Below are 25278 nucleotides of genomic sequence, written 5' to 3'. Positions count from 1 at the left end.
TTCTCTCTCTCGCAGGTCCCACTGACTTGAGTATGAAGTCTGTGGGCTCCAGCTCCTCCTCCACTAGCTCTAACAGTCACGGTCAGGGCGGTGGAGGCGGAGGAGCGTCAGCTCAGCTCAGCCCTCCCGAAGTCACGGCAGTGCGGCAGCTCATTGCCGGCTATCGTGAGTCCGCCGCCTTCCTGCTCCGCTCAGCTGACGAGCTTGAAAACCTCATTCTACAGCAGAACTGAAACTCCACACACGGTCTCACACACACATGTGCTTATGCACCTATACACAGACATACACTCAAAAAACACATGAGCAGATCTGCACAGATGTGCAGCGTACATGAATTGGGATATGCACACAGCACATTACAATGTATATGTAGCTACATGGCCACAAGCAGATGCACAGATGTACTACAAATACACACACACACACACACACACACACACACACACACACACATGCACACACACATGCACAGAGTCCCCTTTCTTTATAGAGCTACCTACAGCATTCTTCATGATAGCCTTATTGTCATTATAGTGTCTTTGCCCTATTCCCTTTGCCCTCAATTAGATTTATAACAACTCTCTGTACAAGGCTTCGATAAACTACTTTTCTCTTAATGCCAAAGGCCATGATCTGAGAAGGCCTGGTGTGTGAGGCTGTGCAGCTAGCTGTGTTAGTTGACCAACGCAGGTTTGATTTTAAAATGATGTCACTGTACAGAGCCAATCCATGATGCAAAAGCCATCCAACGGGTGACTACTGAGAAACACTGCAGCACTTGTGGGGAAATAGATTTACACGATTCTACACAATCAGTTTGGTATAACCCAGTATTGTGAGTGTGACTAGAGCAAACAGATGATGTCATTTCCTGTGCATCATGTTTAGATCATCACCATTCCACTGTCACTGACCATTATTTTCACAGCTGGAGTGTTTATAGGGTTTGGGGTCCTTAGCAGCCACATAGAGAGTTGCAGCATACGTGTGATGTGTAAATGTAATAGAATTTCATTTAATGAAAATTCAAGGGACACCTACTATAGGTCCAAGCAGAACATTCTCCTAAAATTTCATAGTGCTCAATGGTAAGCCAAATCTTTTCTTGTTCCAATCTGCTCTCAGTCAGCTATGCGACAAGTACAAACTGGGTCAAATGACTGGAAAATCAGCCACACCATCCCAATCTGGTTTTGCCCAGCTAGACGCATGGGTACAAAACGAATTTTCCCAACAGCTGCTGGTGCACTGTCTGCATATTCAAGCCCTAGTTAGATTCTTAAAACTTTAAACCAGGGGTGTATTTTGGGTTATGGGTTACAGTACATTAAGTCCAATGTCAGGTGGGCCAGACCAAAAAAATCACTTCAGTAGACCAATAACACATTAATAACTCATCTTATATGTGTCTATATCCTATTTGTCTGCAACTATTTAAAAGTCGCATATAGATTGAACGTTATCACTTATATAACAGATGGACAGACGTCAATTCATTACCCCCGAAAAAACAAAATTATTTTACAATTTTGGTTTTACCATACAGTATCTTGCATAACTATTCACCACTCTTAAACATTTCCACATTTTGTAGTGAAGAATTCCCTATCGTTCACACTTTTTAATATTTCCACATTTTGTCCCAAATTTGATCATCTACCAATTCCCACCTGCCGGTCAGCTTTCCCTATCATACTGTACAACAGCTATCAACCAGGGAGGGTGAAGGCTAACGTGTTTCCTCAGAGACACGTAAAGCCAACCAACTGCATCTTTTTGAACTGTTGCTGCTCATTCTGCGTCACATGAGAGCATAATAGTCTTGGAGGAAAGCACTATCTGCTCCCTGCCACATGCATGAGCTCACAGACCATCACGATTCACCAGTGTCACTGTGATTGACAGGGGGTGTACAGTAATGCTGTCCCTTCCACCCAGAGCACACAGGCAATACTGCTCCCTTGACCCTGGGCTTGGTCGGCTATGGCATTGGTGGGATTTGTACTCCCAATCTCCTGACTCATTAGCTTATTTTTGATCTATTTTTCCCCTAGTGGAATAACAGAGACTAGCTCTTTTTCATATTTCAGTTCAATTATGGTCCACAAGACCATTTTAATTCAGCACATGCATTCTAAGTTCACTTGGTGGGCTGGATTAGAACATTCATTGGCCCAGTCACAACCCAAATGCCGTATATATTTGGCACCGTTGTTTTAAATGTTTAAAATAGCATATCTGGTAGAAAAAATCTTAGCCAATAAGTATGTGAAGTTGCCATAGAGACAAACCCATAGTATACACTATGGAGATACCATCAAAGATGCAGGGGTTGAGAACTTGTAAGATATCTAATATTTGATTAATGCTACTGTGGTTGGGGATAAGGTGCAATGTATATGATAATATTTTTAGTGTATTGTCTGAAAATTTAACATAGACACACTTTTTTTTTGACATAGTTCCATTCTTTACATACATTTATTCTTTCTCATATATAAAAAGAAAACCTACAAACAAAAAAAATCTATTTAATAATTTGATTGATTTTGACTACTACAGATGTTTAAATTCTGTCAAATGGGCATGTTAGACTGTTGGACATTATGCAAATGAAGCTGCGCTGAGATACTTAAAACCCTACTCTCAACCCCTCCTCCACACCCCATTGCCTTTGCAACCCTTTATCCTCAGCACTGCAATGACTTCTGGGAAATGCGTTCACAGAAAAGAAATTTAAAAAATAAAAATTTGAAGGACTGCACTTCCCATGCTGCATTGCAAACAAATTTTGTTAAGTTGTGAATGCTGCTCTTGTTTTCTAACCTCATGACTATGTCACTTTCATACCGCACGGGGACCAATCAGAATCATCAGAGGGACTTATTTATGTACATATGCATACATGTTTAAGCGAAGCGACCTAATTTTCAGTGGAAATAGGCCAAAGCTTAAAAAAAAAACCTCCATACTACTTATGTCATAATTTATGTGATGTCAGTCTTACCAGATAATGGTTTTTAATTGGCTGGACACCTCAGTGATTTTCAGAACAATTGGAGGTGTAACACTTACATCTCGTATTCCTGTCATGGAAATTCAGTTCGATGATGTAGTGCACAAAGCTATTTCACACTGCACACTATGACGCTGAGCTCCCTTTTGCTTGTCTCGTGCCCCCATGTTAATTTCAAACATGTCACCAAATTCAGGCCTCACACAAAAAGGCACTGTATAAAAAAAAAAGCAGAAGACAATCCTGGAGAAGTTGATTTAAACAGTGTAAAGTTACGTGAGCTGTGTGCCTCAAGCCTTTAAGTGGTATAGCAACCTTCCAAGTGTTGTAGCCATAACCACAAAATTACGATGAACCAGAAAACTATTCCTACTGGGGGTGTCAGGTAAGGGGAGCAATGCATTTCCACTAGTTAACTGTACCCACTTATTTTAATCTGATGTTTATGTGTATTTTATATTCTTTTAGATTATTTTCATTACTTTATATGTCTGCAAGGTTAATAAAGTTCTTTATTTATGCCTCTAAAGGGAACTGTCACCTTGTATAGAAACAAAACCAAACTTTAGCCAATTTGGAGATCCACAGGAGAATAATCTGATAAAGGCTGGACAGGAATGATCATTTGGGTTCACATCAGATTACATCTTAAATTAAATTAAGATGAAATATTGTAGCACTTTATGGCTTGGTTAATTTAATAAATGTCTTAAATCTGGAATCATAACAAATTATAACATTGGGGGGAAAAAAGTATATGTTACTATATTCAGGCCATATGTTTAGAGTAATTTATTTATTTGATGAACATTTATTTAACACAGAGAAGGCGAAATGTCCTTATTTCTGAAAGACGCACTTGTTTCGTTGAGACCTGCATCCAAACATAACATGGACTCAGTCCATTCTTAGACGCTGTGAGGAACAATTTGATGAGGGAATGAGTTTGATTTCCCATGAGTACTTAAAAAGGAGTGTAAGGTAGAGTGGTTCAAACACACGACCGTGCTAGTATGTCCGCTTGCTCTACATTATAGTTTTGTTTTGTTCTGTTTTCTTTAGTAAGATTTCATGTGAAATGACTTTAGTAATGTGTTTATGTTCATATTTGTTTGAAAACAAGGTCTGCGAGCTGTGTAACTCTTCACACGGAAAAATGCAAGACACACATATAAACACGAACATGCTCACAAACACACAGTGAAAAATAAAATGTTGGAGGTAAAAAAGAAAAAAGAAATACCATGACTTATTTTTTTATAAGTGCAGCAGAGGTCTGCAATCAAAATGTGGTAACAACCATTGCCTGTGTTCTTTTCATTTGTGGTGCTTTGTAAGATTATTGTTATTGTTATTACTATGATTATTGTATTTGATTTGTTTCTACTCCTGTACTTGCCTGGAAACTCTAGGCTGAAGCCTGGTTTCTCTTTGTATACCAATGTGAAGCTTTGTATTATTTCTTTCTGGTTCTGACTCAGTGGAAGTGTGTGATGTTTACATGTACAGAGGAATAGATTCTTTTTTTGTTGTTGGTTTATTTTTTTTTTTATTTAATTTTTTGTTGTCGTCGTTGTTGTTGTTGTTGTTGAAGACCCACATATCCAGCCTCAGTTTGTGACATTAAGTTGTTTCTTTAATCTTGTGCATGGAGGGGCAATGTTATGTTAGAAAGTTATAGAGACTTGGATAAACCACTGTTAAGGTCCTTGCACACTTATAATGCATAAAGTGAATCTTTGTGACTGTCATTTGTCCACGGTGGTTCATGTTATTGTCCCAGAACATGAGAAGACTTTCATTGTGCTTTTGTTCCTCAGACATGAGTCTAGTACAACTGTTATAGCAGCCTGTTTTCATTTGCAGGTGTGTGTTACCTCTCTGTTAAACACTGTTCAGTTTTTGCACTTGAGAAGTGTGTTACTTCCTCAGCATTAGTTCAGAACGAATCAGGGTTGGGATCCATGTGCAAGGGCCTTGAGAGGCGACATTTCAGTCACTGATTGTGGATGAAGGTGCTGGATCAGAAAAAAAAGCAGAGAGAGAGAGCTTCTTATCAGCTCAAAGTGCAACACCAATTGTCCTCCCCATAATGTTACACAATGGATCTGGTTAATGGTCAATGAGATTCAAATGATTTTTTTTTATTACTACTTTCACAAAGACTTGAAACAAATATTTTACAAGTAAAGCCAGTGATATAGGGGAAAGCGTAGCCTCCCTCCAACTGGTCCAGTTAACTAAAGATTTCCAATGTGATTAAAGCCTGCTATGTTTGAATTTGCACTTTGACCTTTTGTAGAAGCTTCTCAGTGATTTTAAAAGCCATTCCCCTCATGTTGTTTGCCCATATGGGGAACATAGGAACCTCAGGAACTGTTGAATCTCTGAGTTTTTTTTTGTTTTGTTTTTTTTTTTAAATCCAGGCCAATATGTCCTGACTGACCAGTCCTCATGCTCTCTCTCAGCTACCACATCATTTATATCGAATTTGCTATATATCCTTTTTATATTTATTATTGTGATTTAAAAGTGAATCTTCTTTTCAGTACATGTGGCTGAATATTTTAATTCTTTAGAAAAGTGTTGATAAATATAAATATATATCTGAATATATGTGAAGCAACTAAAAGATGGAAAACATGGCAGGTAATTCCATTTATGTTTGTTTCATGCAAAAACAAAGAAGATGAAGAAAAAAAAAAAGACTCGGGTGGGAGAGTTTCCCACCTTTTACATATCACTTTGATGAGAGACTCATTATTGTCTGAAAAAGACTCTTTTTACATTTTCAATGTGGTGTCGATGTTACAGTCTGAAAAACTGTCGGGTTTTCCACCTGCTGCAAAGTTGCTAGTTCCTTTCTTTCAGAGGTGTGTGTCACTGAGTTGCTGAATAAAACAGTGAGCTGCACAGTGGTCTTGGTTGTTTTTTTTGACACATATGCACCATTAGTCTATACCTACACACACACACACACACACATATATATATATATATAAAACGCATGATATGAATTTATCAAGGTCATCACATAAATTACATATTCAGAAATTAAAAATGAAAGATAAATTTGGAATCGGGATCTTATCCTTAGATTGCTGACTCTAGAGGTCACAAGAACACTACTAGTCATTGCATTACAACATGGCAAGATTTCCCTTACCTAGATTTGCCTATTTTGGCCACGCTTTCCAGGGATCAGCACATTTGATCCAACATACAGTCAAGGTGTAAAAACAGCACTACAGTTTCCTGTAACATTTTTGCTAATATTAAAGGTCTCATACAGTCTTAATTTCCTAACTTAGCTAAAGTTGTTTTTAAACCAACATTTTCATGTATAAATAATAAAATAGCTGTGCTAAAAAAGGGTACTTAGGTGCAAGACACATAAGCCATCTCCACAAGTCAGTGATAAAGATGGTTTTTTGTTGCTTGGCCATAGGACATAAGCTTTCCTTTGTAGTCCTAGAAATATCTCTATAAGGTTAAATAGTGGTGAGTGGGACAAGGAATAGGGACAGATAGTTGCACAAAATGTTCAAACTCAATTAAGTAGAAATGGCAGGAGAATTATCAATTAGTAATACATCAATTTGACATTTTCTTCAGGTGTTAAGTAGGCTATGCCATTCCCCAGTGATGCAAGATGCTCATTCTCTGTTATTCACTAGTCAAAGATTGAGTTTAGCTGATGGGAATGTATAATGTGCTCTTTTTTGGTTGGTATTTTTGGATACTAAATCGCTTTGAGACCCAGAAATTGCTTTTGGCGCCATGTAATGGGGTCGCTGTGTTCCTGGGTGTTCACTGGTGAGGGATCTACTGGTCAGCTCACTACTAAGGCAAACTGCTGTGACCAGTGCATGTCATCAGCCACAGACCATTCTACAATACATTTGTTTACTGGTCTTTTAACAAGTGTTTTCATTTGTTCATGTGCTTATCTAAATATTTCTGTATTTATTCATATATTAATAATCTAACAGAAACCTAAAACACACACAAGGTAGCACGATTCGTCTTCCAAGGGTTGCACATCCGAAAGAATATTCTAATTACTTTGCATATTTGAGAAAGTTCACTTAGGTTGTTCACTTGGGTTAATAAGTGAGCTTGGTTAGTGAGAATGTAAATAGCAATAAGAGTAAGTGTATGTTTGTATGTGCTTGTGTAGGTTTGCTATCAAGACATAAATGCTATTTTACATTTTCATATGAGCACCTGTTTAGCATCTTAGCATCTGTGTTAAGCCTTAATTATTCATTTATGCATTTTCTATGGTTGATGACATCAGAAACCTGCAACACTGTACTGCAGTATTTGAAATAGCTCCTATATATAAAACATTTCCCAAAAAAGCATTAAGTGTTATAATATTAACTACATATTATAGTTGATACCAATTGCCATTGAACTGCCATTTGCTACAGCTACCATCCTGGTACACCAGAGAGCAGCAGTGTGCCTGGATAATCAGCAGCTGCTTGGGATATCCTGACAAGTGCTTTTAGGCCTGGCTTCCCATGTAGTCTTAAAGCAATCATCTCTGTTAGGCTTCTATTTCTTATATGCTGCTAGAGGCAGTCTAAAGATTTGGGACATATTGTGAATTACTGGTTGTGGCACATAACCTAGCTGTCAGAGGAGGACGACTGGGGAGTTTTCCTGGACCCAGGCCTTGTGTAGGCCCAGGGGATTAAGCAAAGTATTCACTAAACATATTTTATCAATGCACTAATCAAAAACAGATCTATACCAGGTTCAGGAAACACTCCTGAATGTAAAAGCCCCTAGCAACTAGCCCCTAGCAGCTGTTTTGAGAATGGAGTGCACCTCATCAGCTTACTTAAGGGACTGCCAGATGCTCGTATCCAGATCTCTAACAGTAAATACACCTCAATACAGGTTCTCTTGGTCATGCACTAAGAGTACTTTTGGTTTTAAAAAACCTGTTGGGGAGGTTGTAAAGTATGAAAATCACACAAGACAACACGTCTTAGGTCATACACGTAAAGGTGTATGTAGCAGCCTTTGCAGTGTCAATACAGCCATGTAATGGCATCTTTCTGGGGGCTCATAGGCTTGTTATAGCCTTTCTAACGCACCTCTATTTGCCATGATCCCCTAAGAGCTCATTATGAGATCTCCCTTATGCTTCGGTCTCTGTAGGCCATTTAAATTATGCAGGATTACAAACTGAAGTGGGTTTCACTTAAGTTTGCTCTCATGATCAGTTTGCCTTGCATGTGTTGTTGGCCAGATGACTAAAGCATGACCTTGTGGCTGACACCAGGATTTATGCCCGTGGTCATATCACCCAGCATTGTCAATCAATAGGTTGACCTACCAGCCTTCAGTAAGGGTGAGTCTGCACAGTATTTCCTTGTTGTGCTTAATGTAATCCTTATATTATCTTTTTTGGCTATCCGCACCTCAGACCAACTGTTCATCTATCATGGAGGAAAGACACAGGGACTCCCTTGTCTAAGTAGAGACTGGCTCACTATGTGGTGGACGTTAGCACCATGGCCTACATATGGCTTTATGCCAAGCTCCTAACATGCCATTCCACTGTACATGGAGGATCTCCTCCTAATGCACATTATTTAGAGATGTGTTACTCCAGCTGCTGCGACCTGGGCATAACTGTGCACGTTCTACAAAGTTAATATCACCTCTCTCAGTGGGGCGACTGTGGCAGTCGTCTCTGAGCACCTTTCTGGTTAGTTCTAAAGTGAGCCCCATTCCTCTAGACATTGTTGGCATCACCACTAGCAGTTAAGAGGGATGAAATAGAACACTGGTTTGAGATAACTGCCAGAGTCAGTTGGAACTGGCAGTAACTCAGTTGCAGGGAAAGTTGGGTATATGACCGTGGTATTTATTGCAGTGATTGCTTCATATGTCACTATATGACTGTGTTGGAAGGTTCTGGCATGCATGTGCAAGTTTTCCAGGTGGTTCTCACTGTCCCTGGTGTTTATGCAGGGTTCAGAGAACCACAGTTACATACATAACTAAACTTTGCAATAGCACCATCATTTAAAGTCAATCTGTGACCTTTTATCTGTAGAATGGTTTCATGTGCAATAGGCTATGTGAGTAACTGGCTTCATTTTGTCATGCAAATGTTAACAAGTTTGAATTGAATGGTAACCTGACTGTTAGTGAGAGAAAATGTCCAGCACTTTATGAGAAAATCTTTATTGGCAGTGGTTCCAAACCACTTACACTCACTGTCCACTTTAGGAACACCTATTAGGAACACCTATACAACTGCACATGGCAGTAAAATAATGAAAAAAATAATGCAGACAGGTCATGGGCTTCAACATCAGAATGAAGAAGAAGTGTGATCTTTGTGACTTTAACCGGGGCATGAATGTTGGTGCCAGATGGGCTGGTTTTGAATATTTCAGAAACTATTAATCTTATGGGATTTTCACACAAAACAATCTCTAGAGTTTATACAGAATGGTGCAAAAAAAAAAAAAAAAAAAAAAAAGGAATGAGCAAAAATTTTATGAAGGAAATTGTTCTGTTTCCATGCAAGGAAAAAACAAAGCCATTCCAGTAAGCAAAAATATTGTTTTAATAATTCCCAATCTATTAGATATCATGACAATAACTTTATATAACTCTATTATAGGCGTACCTTTTCATTTATGTAGTTTCGTGTTTAAGTTGTTGTATGTAGGCTATAGCCATCTCCTACTTTTCAGATCATATTCACTCCTGATGTTGATGTTACATGTAGTACATCTGTCCCAGATGTTGTATAGGCCTACACTGTGTGATTTTCCTTAAGCTTAGCAGGGTCAGTCAGCCAGTTAATTAGAGCTACTGACCATCCTTGGCCAGCCTATTTGAGGAGACACCAAAAAGGAACAGGACACCCTAAACCAACTCTTGCTTTATTAAGTAAGTGCTGGTTGTGTAGAATTATATCCATAGTTACCCTCTTGTAGGTGAGATGTCTTGCTCAGACTGCAGAAGAAGGGTCACAGAAAAATTTAGTGGAAGCCTTCACAAAAGAATTTATTCTAAAGGGAAAAAAAAGGGAGGGGTGTTCAAAAACTTCCAACTTCCAACCTCAATTCAGGCCACAGAATCTGTCACTATCTTCAAAAAACAGTTAAAGACCCACCTCTGCCGTGAACATGTAACCAACCCCTAATTTAAAAAAAAAAAACAAAAAAACAAAACTCTGGCACTTACACCTCTACTCTGCACACTTTGCTTCTTCTATAACTTAATTAATAGATCTTGTATGGTAGCACTACTTGTATTGTTCTCTGCTTGATATATTGCTTTGCTTGTATTTTCTCATTTGTAAGTCGCTTTAGATAAAAGTGTCTGCTAAATGAATAAATGTAAATATAAATGCAAAAAGGACATATGGGAGTGAAGGTCAGGTGTCCACATAATATGTAATATAGTGTATGTAATACATTATTTTATACATAGTGTATAGTGTATGTAATACATTTATCTGTGAACCTTCTAGAGCAAGCATGTTTCACTTTCAAGAGGGTATTTGTGGATATAATTTTATCCAACCAGCACTTACTTAATAAAGCAACAGCTGGTTTTGGATGTCCCGTTCCAGTGCAGCTGGATTACAGAGCAGTACTTTGCTGCTATGGAAAAGAATAGACAACATTAAATGCTATCTAACAGGACTGTTAGTGAGAGAAAATGTCCAGAACTTTATGAAAAAAAATCTTTATTGACAATGGTCCCAAACCACACTCACCGTCTACTTTATAAGGAACACCTGTTCAACTGCACATTTATGCAGTTATCTGATCAGCCAGTCATGTAGCAGCAGCACAGTATATAATTTCATGCAGATGTAGGTCAAGAGCTTTAGTTAGTGCTCACATTAATCATCAGAATGGCGAAAAAGTGTGACCTCAGTGACTTTAACTGTGACATGGTTGTTGGTGACAGATGTACTGGTTTTAGTATTTCAGAAACTGTTGATCTCCAGGGATTTTCACACACAACAGTCATTGGAGTTTACACAGAATGGGTAACACTGAATAAGCAACAGTTCTGTGAGAAGAAACACCTTGTTGATAAGAGAGATTAGAGTAAAATGGCCAGGTTGGTTCGAGCTGCTAGGAAGGATATAGTAACTCAAATAAGCACTCTTTACATCCGTGGTGAGCAGAAAAGCATCTCAGCATGCACAAAACTTCGAACCTTGAGGTGGATGAGCTTCAAGAGCAGAGGATCACACTGGGTTCCACTCCTGCCAGCCAAGAACAGGAAACTGATGCTATCATTGGTGCAGGTTCACCCGAACTGGACAACTGAAGAATAGAAAAAAAAATCACCTGATCTTCTTCCAGTCTTCACTGTCCAGTTTGGGTGAGTCTGAGTCCATGATAGCCTCAGATTCTTGTTCCTGGCTGATGGGAGTGGAATCTGATGTGATCTTCTGCTGTTGTAGCTCATTCACCCTAAAGTTTGATGTGTTGTGCATTCTGAGATGTTTTTCTGCTTTTACCATGGATGTAAAGAGTGTTTATTTGAGTTACTATAGACTTCCTGTCATCTGAAACCAGTCTGGTTATTCTCCTCTGATCTCTCTCAACAAGGTGTTTCAGCCTGGAGACCCTCCACATACAGATTTTTTCCCCCCACACCATTCTGTGTAAACTCTAGAGACTGTGAAAATCCCAGGACATCAAAAGTTTCTGAAATACTCAAACTAGCCCATCTGGCATCAACAACCATGCCATGTTGAAAGTCACAGAGATCACACTTTTTCACCATTCTGATATTTGATATGAACATTATCTGAAGCTCTTGACCTGTATCTGCATGATGTTATGCATTGTGCTGCTGCCACATGATTGGCTGATTAGATAAATGCATGAATTTGCAGCTGTTCAGGTGTTCCTAATAAAGTGGTCGGTAAGAATATACAGTTAGGGAAATAAGTATTGAAGGTGTCAATATTTTTTTCAGTAAATATATTTCCAATGAGGCTATTCACATGATGTTTTCACCAGTATTAACTCAAGAAATCCGGAAATATAAAGAATTCACAACATTAAAGGCCATAAATAAAGTTGTGTGTAATAAAGTGGAATGACACAGGGAAAAAGTATTGAAAACGCTAAGAAAAAGCAGTTCTCCAAGGCAAGGTAAGGCAAGGAACCAGCTGAAATCCATAAGTAATTATACCCTCCTATCTGTGCAAATTAATGTCAGCTGGGTTAGTAAATTGATGGGCTATAAAAAGGCTTTTCGTTACCAAGGTGTCTTACAAGAAACATCTCATGATGGGTAAAAGCAAAGAGCTCTCCCAAGACCTTCGCAACCTTATTGTTGCAAAACATATTGATGGAATCGGATACAGACTTATTTCAAAACTTCTGAAACCTCCAGTAAGCACCATTGGGGCCATTATCCACAAGCGGAAGCAACATCACGCAAGGTTTCTGACCAGGGAGTCAGAAGAATAGTCAGAAGAGTAGCCCAAGAGCCAAGGACCACTTGGAAAGAGCTCCAGAAACACTTGGAGGCAGCAGGTACCATCGTCACAGAGAAAACAATAGGCAATGCACTTCACTGCTCATGCTCACCCCACAAGACTCCTTTACTAAAGAAAAGGCATGTCAAAGCTCGTTTAAAGTTTACTACAACTCATTTGGACAAGCCTATGAAATACTGGGCGAGTGTAGTCTGATCAGACGAGAGCAAAATTGAACTTTTTGGCTGTCATACTACACACCATGTTTGGAGAAGACCTGGCACTGCACATCACCCTAAAAACACTATTCCAACAGTAAAGTTTGGAGGTGGAAGCATCATGGTGTGGAGTTGTTTTTCATCACATCGTACTGGCAAACTTCATATAATTGAAGGAATGATGAACGGAGCCCTTTACCTCTGCCGCCATCCACCAGGATGATGTGGGTGGACCTTCCAGAAGGATAACGATCCAAAGCACACAACAAAGGAAACTCTCAATTGGTTTCAGAGGAAAAAATCAAGGTGTTAGAATGGTCCAGTCAATCACCTAACTTGAATCCAACTGAACAAGATTTAAAGACAATATGTTTAGAAGAATGGGCCAAAACCACACCTGAATTCTGCAGCCAATTAATTTCTTCATACAGGAAACGTCTTGAAGCTGTCATTACAAACAAAGGTTTCTCCATTAAGTATTAAATAAATTTCAGTTGGCGTATTCAATACTTTTTTCCTGTGGCATTCCACTTTAATACACATAACTTTATTTATGGACTTTAATGCTGTGACTTCTTTATATTTCCAAATTTCTTGAGCTAATACTGATGTATGGTGAAAATTTCATGTGAATAGCCTCATTGGAAATATATTTACTGAAATAAATTTTGACACGTCCAATATCCCCCCCCACTGTATTTTGTGGTGCCCACAATTCACTGTCTTGTGAAATGGACATTCATGGGTATGAACAAATGGATAATGCTTAAGGGGAGGCCAGGTTTTTCCCCATGAGGTAACCTCATGCACTTTCACCCACTTTCCAGCTGTTATTTGTCCATAATCATTCATGTCATACTTAATGTGAAAGTGTATTGCTGTCCTTTAAACCTGTCAACTGTCAACAGAAGCAATGGAAGTAGGTCAAGGTTTATGTATATATATCTCCACATGATGTATGCAAGTATAAGGCATGCAATCGCTTAGACATTGTGACTGATTACAGAGTCTGTGCTGTCTAATCCCTTATACACAATCCCCAGCCAGGCTTTCTACTCACCATATATTTTTATACCAGCTGCACAAACTTGATGATTAGCTATATTATTGACTGTGTCTCCTATGAAGGGCAGTGCAGGACAGATTAGCCAACTTCCTATAGTTAGACCACAAACACAGGCAAAATTAGACTTAATTTCAAATCAAATTCCACGTTATGGTTATTAATCAGCAACATTTTAGCAGTTTCAATAAGCAATACTTTGAGGAGTAACATTTTGAGTTTTGGAATAGGTGTGATCAAACAACCATGTCCTGTTACCAAATTAAACACATCACAACATTTCTCCAAGGACATTAAACATGGCTAGCATGCTTGGCCTGAGTCAGTTCACCTTTGTACACAGTAAACTCAGTAGTCGGGAACTAAAAGCATGCTTGGTGTATTCAGGACGTGTGGTGTTTATACATCTGTTGCTAGCCTGTAGCGGGCTCATATTCAGTGAGAAAGGATGAAATGGCAAGTGAAAGGTGCAATAACTAGGGTGACCATATTCTGTTTTTTCAAAAAGAGGACACCTTTTTTTTAATAGCATTTAAAAGCACTTAAATTGGTTTCACTCTGCCCACGTTTAAAAAATTTTTCCTATATTCTTTTGAATGTCCATGGAATAAAATAAAATATTAGATGCCACGAGTGAACCTTCTACCGTCATTTAACCATTTGAATGGCCATGAAATACGAAGTAATGTGATAACTGGAAATGAAAGATGACCTTACATGGCCATGGGCATTGTTTCGACTCAGAACATCTTCATTTGCTGCTATTGTCAAGCAGTTGTTTGATGCTGTACATAACAACGCTTCGCCTTCGAATGTTCTCTGAGAGTAGGCTAATGTTTGAGAGGCAGGAATTTTCCAATAGTTGCTGCAAGCCTTTTATAATCATCCGAGTGGTGTGCGAGAAGGTGGGAATTATGGAGAGGGGTTAAAGCAATGCAAATATGTGCACACATGAAGCAGTATTAGACCATAAGCACATCATAATTAAACTAAAGCCGAGTCCCGGACATTTTCTCAAATTTAGAAATCACAGCCGGACACTTTTTTGTCCGAAAAAGAGGACATGTCTGGGAAAAAGAGGACATGTCTGGGAAAGAGAGGACATGTGGTCACCCTAGTAATATCACAGTAGCACATGGCTTGAATTTCAAACCGTGATTCTTGAATTTTTGCATTTACAGGTTTGAGAATCTAAGACGTAATTTTTGTAAATTAACAAAAATAGGACGCACAGCCTTCTATTTTTAGAATTGAAAGTGTAAAATTGGGCAGCACTGCTATACCATGTACAGCATAAATGAAAACATTGTTATAATTAAACATTAATTTACAGAATTTATACATGTGGCCTAGAACAACCGCTCTGCAGCTGAATTCTGGAAAATGGAACATGCATTAATTAAAGACATGAAGCAAATATGTAAACTCAATGTGTTTTATTTGGGCAAATCCAAGAATCATAGTTGGTGCGGGACAAAGCACAGACAGACAACACTTAACTAGAGTAATCCATAATTGAATTCACGTTGCAGCCATAAATGATAACCAAAAAAAGCTGTGTGCACAGTGATCAGTCGAGTGAAGATGAGGCTTTTGTTTGTGGAATGCTGTGACTGACATAGCTCAAGTGATTAGACTAGAAAGACTGGAGCTCATCAGGTGTGTTTTGCTGACCTGGCACCATATGTCTTCAGTAGAAGTCTGTCCTGATTCTATTTTTCCAAACAGGTGCTGTTATATAAGCAGCATTAGCTGTGGCTGTCTTAGCTCACTTATTTTAATGAGACTGAAGCCTGCTTAATCCTGACCTCTATGTTCTTAGGCAGGGTTAGGGCCAGAGGACACAAAAATACATGGCTGTGAGGAATCATAGGTTTAAATCTTGGTATGAAAGTCGGGGTATGGGTGTGAAATACAGTGAGGAAATAAGTATTTGAACGCTTTTAATTGATATGCCTCCAGTGCATATGTCCACTTTAGGTTTACACACATTTTAAAGTCTTTTGACTTTGTACTTGTAAATTCATAAGCATAAGGAAAAAGTATTTGGACATTGGACATAAGTATTAGTACTTTGTTGCAAAGCTGGAAATTTCAGCTTTGACATTTCTACTGTAAGAAGAAACTGGCTTTTTGTAGCATTGTGGTTACATTTTGGCCTATTTCTCTTGGCATATTGTCTTTAATTTCCAAAAGGTTACAAGCTGCATTTTCAAAATCTGCCATGAATTTTCAATGGGATTCAAGTCAGACTATGCATGGCCTTCTTCAGTTATTCTGTATGTTTGGGCTCTTCTCTTGTTGAAACATCCATCTTCTCCCCAAATTCAGTTTCTTGTCCAATGAGACTACATTTTCCTATAATATGTCCCAATACATCGCTCCTTTGATGGCATGTAATGCCAGTGTACCCTTTGCAGAGAAGCAGCCCCACATCATGATGCTCCCACCTCTGTACTTCACTGTGGGTATGGTGATCTGATCAGAGTATATTGTTCCAAAAAAATTCTAATATGTCTAAATGCTTTTAGACATGCATCTCTTTTTTACAGTGGAGTTTTGTATGGAGTTTAGGAAAGATGATGATTGTGGTGCAATTGATGCGGCGATTGTTCTCTGTATAACTGCTGTTCCTGCTGCTTTCAGGTCATCCTTCAACTCTTTTAAAGTGACTGCTGGCTTCTCTCCTATCTTTCTTATCATTATTTTGAGAGCATGTTGTGAAATCTTGCATGGCGTACCTGTCAGGGAAGGATTAGTTGTGGTTCCACGAACTTTTCACCTGCATATTATCAAACCAATCGTAGTGACATGGCTGTTTAAGCTTTTTGCTGTGGCTCTGTAGCTTTGTCCATTTGAATTCTGTTTACTAATGTTGTCCCTGAGCACTTGAAGTGTAGCATTGAGTTCCCTTCTCTGGAACTAAGGGGCCCCAACCTGTTTCAGCATGACAATACCCCTGTGCACAAAGCAAGGTATATAAATACATGGTGTGCCATAGTTGGTGTGGAAGAACTCGACTAGCCTGTACAGAGCCCTGACCTCAATCAAACTGATCACTTTTGGGATAAATTGGAAAGCTGACTGCATACCAGGCCTCTTTGCCCAACATCAATGCCTGACTTCACTAATGCTCTTGGATGGAATGGACACAAAACTCCACAGCCATTCTCCAAAATTTACATCTAGGATAGGATGTTCAAAAAGCACATTTGAGTGGAACTGGTCAGGTGTCCACATACTTTTGGCTATATAATGTATTTATTGGAAGCACAAAAAGAGGCACTACTAAATACTAGGGCTGGAGCTGGAGTAGTGCTTCAAAAATAAGCAATCCATTACCTTTGTAGGTAACAGTACAGCATAAAAGAACATACCAAAATACACATCCATCCATCCATCAATCCATCTTCTATACCGCTTATCCTCTTCTGGGTCATTGGGAAACCTGGAGCCTATCCCAGGGAGCATCGGGCACAAGGAGGGGTACACCCTGGACAGGGTGCCAAACCTAAATTACACATACACTCATACTTTTCCAGTAGTGGGTCCATTATAATGTCCTCCACGTGCCAGGGAATAATTGAGCAGAATATAAGGCCATCTAATCCATCACATTTCAGTGCATCATGGTGACCCAAATACAGTAATGAGGGAACTGGGTGCTGAACAGCAGAAAGAGCACAGAGATTGCATCAAAGAATAGCTTGCAGATACATGCGCATTATAGCACATTTGTGCATATCAGGTCACAAATACCAAGATGAACATTTACTACCGTTCATTCGACACTTTTACTACACATTTACTACTCACTATTTTTCACTCGCTAGAATTTTTCTTCTCATTGTATAGTTCTCTCATTTTATTGTCTTTTTTTTTTTCGTAAATATTCCGGTTTTGTCAAATTGTTTTATTTTTGATATGTTGATGTGCACATGAACATCTGCACAATATATTTCTCTCTTAGGAGTGACTAACAGTCTCTCAAACTGTAACTTTATATGGCGCCAAGCACATCCTTCTCTGAAGGGGTGGGGTAGTGGCTATTGTATCAGCACTGTGTCCCTAAACAAGGCTCCTACCACCTATAACCTCAGGAACATGGCCATGTGTAACTGTAAATACAATTATGACTATGAAGGCATTTCAAAAGAGCATATTGCATTATAGTACATGGAGAAGATCTTAGCAAATAATGAAAAAATTGTTGGTTTAGGTGGTTTGCATCGGTTTCACTTTCAAATGTTATTAAGAAACTATCACTTAAACCTCTTAGTTACAGATAATCTTGCTGTAGCTGATTAGAATTTACATAGCCATATGCTGTAAATTCAGACACATGTAAATGAGCTGAATGAGCTACAGAAGACATGAAGCCATAGGCTGCAGCCTTTTATTCAAAGGGCATACAATAACAAAAGTGGTCAAAAAGTATTATTATTATATAATTTTTTTTAATGAAACTTTTTTTGGTCAAATGTAAAAAAGCAGCCTGAGCAAGATAAAAAGCAATCTAACAAGTCAAAGGAAAGTGGGTTGTCTACCCATGGATCTGATTTTGTGTAACAAAGTAGTTTTAAAATTGGTGGCTGTATGGATTGTGAATTTATGAAGCAGGGGGAGTGCTGGGCTCGGGATTTCCTTGCTCACTGCTTTCACTCATCTTTCTCTTCTGCAGCATTTCCTTGGCAATGCAAGTCACCTGGCCATTAGTTACAGTGTAAGTCCCAGCCCTGCCACAGAAACCACAAAGAAACCACAGTTAAACACTAGTAAAGATGTGAAAGGGATGCATGTCTTCGTCTGATTTAGCTCGAAGTCTGGGTTGCTCTTAGACTCACTTGGCCTGGGTATCATGTCCATTAGGTGTACTCTGCTTCCCAAAGAAAAAACTGGCCCACCAGTGGCCTGAGTCTTGTCTGGGTAGACCTGTGATTAAATGGTGCTAATCAGGATTTACAGCCCATTGCTTATGCAAGAGATCTGTATGCAATTGGAAAGACTTTGGAATTGAATAATATATAATATACTGAAAAAAAAAAAAGAATGTGTTTTTGTTTGTACCTGGGTGGTGTGGAATAACTTCCCCAGTATAATCCGAACTGCCACAGGAACTGTTGCTGGAAGTGGATCCTATACGCCCTGAAACGTTTGTATGTACAACATCAAATTAGAAGGAATAAGAGGATAGGAGATAAAACTATCATGGTAATTGTAACAGCGATAATATTAATGGCAAATGCAACATAGTATCGCTGAATAGATTTGTAAGGAGTGGTGCTCACGTCGGTAGTAGTCATGGGTAGCAACAAGAGAGCCACTGGATGGAATTGCTGCCATTTTTGAGGACTGCTGTGCATTAACTGTGTAAAAGATGTAAATCCCGCAATGGCTGCAGTAAATCAGAGAAGACACACACAAGTTAATGCTCACTCTGCAAGGTTGCAGAATGACATGGCCTTTCCCAGCATTTCAACACAGATCACAAAGCATCCAACAGACATCGTCCAACAAATGTCTGCACTATTTTCAGCCTAGACCTTAGAAAAGTGGAAACATTGAACTGTGAGTAAAACTAGGTGATGTACTGATTTATTTAAGAGACTGGAAAATACCCTAATTTAAGTCAGCTTGAATTAGACCACGATAAATTACAAAGGAATATATTTGAGAGCATTACTAAAACTGTAACCATATCTACAAACGTGTTTCAAAGACTAGTTACATGCCCTGACAACTGTTGGCAGTAGAGTTGGATTTCCATATCCAGATATCTACTTGGCATACATTATGTGACGAGCACGGGCTCCGGGCAAAGCCAGAGTCTGTGTACAAAGGCACAGCTGAGTGTCCATGTTAAGTACTGGATTTGCTTTACTGCTAGGACTCAGTGAATTTGCATTTACACAAAGACGTATAGAGCAATCATATTACCATTAATTACACCATGTACAGTAATTGTGGCAGACGGACTTCATTAACTTGTTCTAGAAGCAACTGTCAAAACATGATTTACTTTTTAATACAGATTTGCATAGAAACCACAAGTCTGACATCTGCACAAATGAAGGTCATTTTGAAACATTGAAAAAAACAAAAACAAACCATACACACAATAACAAGTTTTGTTTTGATTTAATTGCACCTGGGCACTTCCTTCTATCTCACTCTAGCGAAGCCTACTGTGTGTACATAGTGGGTTAGTTATCCCAAGGTTAAAGCAACTGTGTCAGCCAGATGGAGCAAAGACGCCATGAAATTTGATCAAGCAACATTTGGCAAACTCAAGTAAGACTAGAACAGAGCAAGCCATTTTGAAACTTACCTCTCTATCACAACAACCTAGTGGCGAATGAGGAAATTTGCCTTGATATTATTAGCTGGATGGTCTTCATACTATGAATGAACACTGTAGAAAAGATCAAATCAAACAGATTTCAGGCTATAGGGCAGCTGAGCCCAAATCTAATTAGTACAGTATATAAATATACGCATGCACGAGCTATATTAACACGTTTCACGATCATAATCAGCCTAGAACGTTGTTTTCTTACCTTTAATATTTTGAGGCTGACGATTTTCAGACAGCAGAGATAGAGATGGTTGATGTTAATCGATTAAGCAAACGCTAGGCAATGAAACCCATTTGTATTTTTATATTTTTTGGGGGGGAGGGGTTGTTATACCAAACCAAATCCTTTAGTCATAGCACCGACCTGTCGTCGAGCTTGGATTACTGAGCTTTTATTATCTGAAACGCGTCACCCATAAGCTCCTCCCTGGGGCGGGGTTTGTTCTGACGTGTCTGTGCATGACACCAGTGCATGCTGCATGCACAAACCAGTCATTGGCACACACAGATTAGTGACGGGGGCAGTGGGTTTTTCCAGCGTGTCAGAGCAATGGGATCAGCTCACTGATAAGAACTGGCTCTTGGCTGCCAAACAGCTTAGCAAAATAACATTACATTGCATTTGTTATCAAATTTCTTTAAATAGACTACCATATTTTCAAGCCTCAATATACACTATGTGTATGGCCAAAAGTTTTTGGACCTCTGAACATCCTGTTCCAGATTTAGCCTTCCTTTGCAGCTGTAATAACCTTCACTCTTCTGGGAAGGCTTTCCATTAGATTTTGGAGCATTCAGCATGTTAGGTGAGGAGGCCTGGGACGCAGTCAGCATCCTTTTTTATCCCACAGGTGTTCAGTGGGTTTGAGGTCAAGGCTCTGTGCAGGCCGCTCCAATTCTTCCACCAACCATGGACTTAACTTTGTGCACAGGGGCATTGTTATGCTGGAATATGTTTAGTAAAAGTAAAACACAACAAGCAGAATACAAAAAAGTGGAGTAAAAGTAACACACGACAAACAAGCTCGGCATGGGGCAAGAATAGATAAATAAATAAGCAGTAGGAAGTATTTTGCACAATCCCAGGTGTAATATGTATTGTGCAGTACAATGGATAAATAGTCCAATGTGTAATGTATTGCACAGTCCCGCATGTAATATGTATTACACAGTCCCTTAAATAATTAGGAGTTTAATTCTTTTATGGCACTTGGATAAAAACTGTTCATAAATCTAGAGGTACTAGCCTGAATGGACCTATAGCGCCTCCCAGAAGGCAGCAGTGTGAACAGACTATATGACACAGGCATCTGGCGCTGTAGGGAAGCTGTGTCCTTATAATGTTCTGTGCTGACTTCCTGACTCTCTCCAGAGCCTTTTTATCAGCCATAGTGCAGCTTTTAAACCACACCAGGATGTCATGGGTGATGATACTCTGCACAGAATAGAGAGAACAAAAGACAGCAGCAGTTCCTGGGATAGATTGACTCTCCTCAGTGACCTCAAAAAGTACAGTCGCTGCTGTGCTTTTTTCACAATTGGTGTTAACACACCATGTGAGGTACTGAGAGATCCTGAGAGATGTATATTCCCAGGAATTTAAAGTTACTGACCCTCTCCACAATGTTCCCTTTGATGTAATGAGGGACAGGTTTCTCCCTCTTCCTCCTAAATTCTATCACCAACTCCTTTGTTTTTGAGGAGTTAAGTGCCAGATTGTTGTGAGAGCACCAGGCAGTGAGGTTTTTTTTTGTTGTTGTTTTTTTTTACAGTGAGTTTGTTTACAACAGAAACATTAAACAATCGACAGTAATATCCAGGGATGCAAACTTTTACGTGATTCATGTAATGTAATGTGTTATTGTCAATGTGACGAGACAAGAAACATTAACAGAGCTGTTTTCAGTATATTAGCAGAAGATGGACAATGAATGTGTGCAGATTGTGAATGAATGTAATGAACGTGGTTACCTGACTTTACTGGTAGACTTTCAGTAAATCCACTTATCTAAGAAAGTGATTCATAACACTAAAAGTGGGAGAGTTATCATCCTCAGATTTAAACTAGAACGTGATAAAACGTTTGTATTTGACTCAAGTGTGTTTTTAGGTTGTGTTTAGGACAAAGTCATGTATTTAAAAAATATATATATATATTTTGGAAATCTAGTTCTATAATTATTTTTTTAGTCCTTTAATTCTCTTTTCTGGACAATAAACCCCCAAGTGTCTGCAAGCACTGTATTTTTATGTTAATTTGTATGTCCTTGTCAGATCTGTGCTCAAAAAGTTAAAGGTATAGTTCACCTAAAAAAGAAAATTCTGTTATCATTTCCTTACCCATATGTCATTCCAAAACCAAATGCTGTTACTTTTAATAACATAAAAGATTATCCACCCCCACACACTCTTTTCCACTCTATTACAGCTCTTTTCCATAAAATGGCAGAAGATAGTGATCATGAGCTTTAAAAGTACACTATAAAGGCACCATAAAAACAATACTCCAAGTGGCCATATGAGAGCTTTGTGTCATATGGACTGCTTTTCTGTATAGCTGTGTAAACATTCTTCAAAATTTTCCTTGAGGGTGAGTAAATAATTTAGTGTATTTATTTAGTGTAAGTAATTTTGATCTGCTCACACAATCATGTCGTTTTACAGAGACATTATGTCAAGGATGAAAAGACAATAATGAAAATACAGTCAAATGATTTTTTTTTTTGTTCTTTGGGACAGCAGAAAAAAGGGGTAAGCTGACAGTAACAGGAAAAAAGTTAGCAGTATATATACATAGTGCAAGTTTTGTAATTCATTTTTGGGCTGCTCTACTGCTTGGAACATATTATTCACTATATCTGTGCATAATAAGATGAAAGGCCTGCCTGGGGGTAGAGAGTGAGTACATCTGAAATATAATAAACCATATAATCTAACTTGTTTTTGTATTGTATACACACTGACGTTACTGTAGTTATTTTGGTCCTAAATATAAAGGTCTTGCATTGTATATATAAATAATAGATTTAAAAAAATTAAAACCAAAAACACATTAGAGACAGACCAGCACAAACCAGTACATCCCTGGTGGTCTAGTGGTTAGGATTCGGCGCTCTCACCGCCGCGGCCCGGGTTCGATTCCCGGTCAGGGAATGAAACTTTTTCCTTCCCCCAAATAAACAAGTTTTCGATGGTAAATGAGAAAACGCTACACAGAGCAAAACATGGACGTTAGCAGTGCGATTGCAGTGAATATAGGTCTACGATATCGATTTCCCAGAAACAATGTCGATAAAACATTACCTGCTAAGGTTGGAGGTCAGCTTATCTGCAGCATGCAGCACCCCCTAGCGCCAGGGCCCTTGTATTGTTTCATGCTGCACATGTTTTGTGCCTTGAGTTTAAGCCTTTGGTTTAAGTTACCTTTTCTGAAGTCTCTTTACATGCAAATATTAACCTACGTGTCATGTAAGGAGAGAGTGTTCAAGAACTTGATAATGAATTTAGATCAGACCTGAGACAAGAATAATTTACATGTTAGACCTCAAATCATCCTCTGCCTGCCAGAATCAGGCTAATCAAAGCTGCATGTAAACACCACTGAGGTTTATTAGACTTGGGCACCTTAATCATTAAGAACTGTTACCAGTGGGTTTAAAGAGTAAGAGAGATTAAAATACCAATTATAAAATGTGCTGTTATAATCTCTGTGCAGCATTATTTGCCCATTTATTTCTCAGCTGAGTGATGCTCAACCCAAAGAAAGTGATGTTCAGTTGGCATACGTGTCTGCCATCACAACCACACATAAACATTTAACATTTAAGAAAAGTCATAATACTTTATATATTTTAGAGATTCAGTAAAATTATTTCAACACATTTATCTTTTTAGTTAGTTTGACATTTTTAGATACGTAAGGTTCCAGGGATCCATGTTTTCTCACAACCCTTTATCAAAGGTATTACAATTATTAGTGACTTCTTATAGTTATTACCCAGTTCGACCGGTCATTTGAATTGATTGGGTTTCATCAGAGCTGGACTATAATTTTTAGGTGGGCTAGGTGGGGCTGAAGCCCCGAGCCTGAGCTCGGAGGGGGGCCCTGGTTGGCTGTCATTCGTGTCAGTTGATGATTGACATTAAAGAAGTCCACCCGAGCAAACAGTGAGGGCCCGATGTAGACACCCACCCCACATTGGGGCACTGGGGTTTGCATATCAGTAAAACATTGGCTCCACAACATTGGCTCAGTGTGGGGGAAAAAACACAGTGGTCCCACGTGGGATTCGTGTGAGCATGCCAGAGTATGGGCTGCCCACAGAAAACCTGTGTTGGACCAAAGTAGGATTTGGATGGGCTAGCACTGGCTACACTACCAACAACTTGCTTGTAAAGAGCCGATGTGGGCATGTTTGCTGGGGCGTAGTGTCTATATAAAAATATTGATCTGCTTTCTGCACATAACAAGATTTATAAATAATTTCAGGCACTCAGGCAAAATATTTTTCCAAAGGTGGATTTAGCCCTACATCACATTCCCTTTTACAAAGCACATGATCCTCATTACACTTAACATTTCCATTCTACGCCACATCATAGACTTGGAACTTCAACTGGACCATGTTTTCCTGATGAGGGAATCTGATGAATTATAACAGAGGGAACAATTAATTAGCAGCAAACATTAGCAGTAGCATTTCACTAACAGACAAGGCCAAGACATTTCACTAACAGAACATACCAAAACACAACAGTGTTTACAAACAAGAGTTAACGTTCTCTGAATGTAACTAATTGACTAGCTAGGAAACTAAATAACAATGTGTTGCTTTCTAGCACGTGTTATCATCAGTCCTATGGAATTTAGCTAGCTTTGCAAGGTAGAAAACACAAGGAATAGTGTTTTCTACATAACAATAGGTCTCAATGTAACGCAATAATGATTAAGCATTCTAATTCTTGCTGAGCTGCTTTGCATGTCAAACTGTTTTTAGAAGACAGCTAGCGTACTAATCGCATAATGATAAGCATACCCAGTAGTACCCAGTAGCTAAAACAAGATAGCTAATCTAGTTGGTTTACTATTTAATTATTTAACTGGCTAAGCCTCAGTCAGCAGAGGCCACA

At 38.8% G+C, this 25278-nt stretch overlaps 2 protein-coding genes and 1 non-coding gene across 3 annotated transcripts in view; 2 read left to right on the top strand and 1 right to left on the bottom strand.

The window, feature by feature from the left end:
• Positions 1 to 4559, top strand: part of nol4la (nucleolar protein 4-like a) — a 46174-nt gene extending 41615 nt beyond the window's left edge. The window contains exon 11 of the mRNA XM_053625090.1: positions 16 to 4559. Coding sequence (XP_053481065.1) covers positions 16 to 233 — 218 coding nt within the window. The 3' untranslated portion in view covers positions 234 to 4559. The remainder of the gene's footprint in view (positions 1 to 15) is intronic.
• Positions 4560 to 18167: 13608 nt separating this feature from the next.
• Positions 18168 to 20526, bottom strand: ppdpfa (pancreatic progenitor cell differentiation and proliferation factor a). The gene is made up of 6 exons (XM_053625089.1): positions 20351 to 20526; positions 20122 to 20205; positions 19082 to 19188; positions 18861 to 18938; positions 18638 to 18725; positions 18168 to 18529 (listed from the first exon to the last, which is right to left on the bottom strand). Exons 3-6 carry the CDS (start codon positions 19134 to 19136, stop codon positions 18403 to 18405), a joined length of 348 nt encoding a protein of 115 aa, XP_053481064.1. The 5' UTR covers positions 19137 to 19188; positions 20122 to 20205; positions 20351 to 20526; the 3' UTR covers positions 18168 to 18402.
• Positions 20527 to 23229: 2703 nt separating this feature from the next.
• Positions 23230 to 23301, top strand: trnae-cuc (transfer RNA glutamic acid (anticodon CUC)). Its single transcript has one exon. It is a non-coding gene; the product is annotated as a tRNA-Glu (tRNA).
• Positions 23302 to 25278: the final 1977 nt, after the last annotated feature.

The sequence above is a fragment of the Ictalurus furcatus genome, chromosome 5 (genome assembly GCF_023375685.1).
Source record: "Ictalurus furcatus strain D&B chromosome 5, Billie_1.0, whole genome shotgun sequence".
In the NCBI taxonomy this organism is placed as follows: domain Eukaryota; kingdom Metazoa; phylum Chordata; class Actinopteri; order Siluriformes; family Ictaluridae; genus Ictalurus; species Ictalurus furcatus.
The sequence above is the reverse complement of the archived record's forward strand: the minus strand, read 5'-3'. Positions and strand labels throughout refer to the sequence as shown.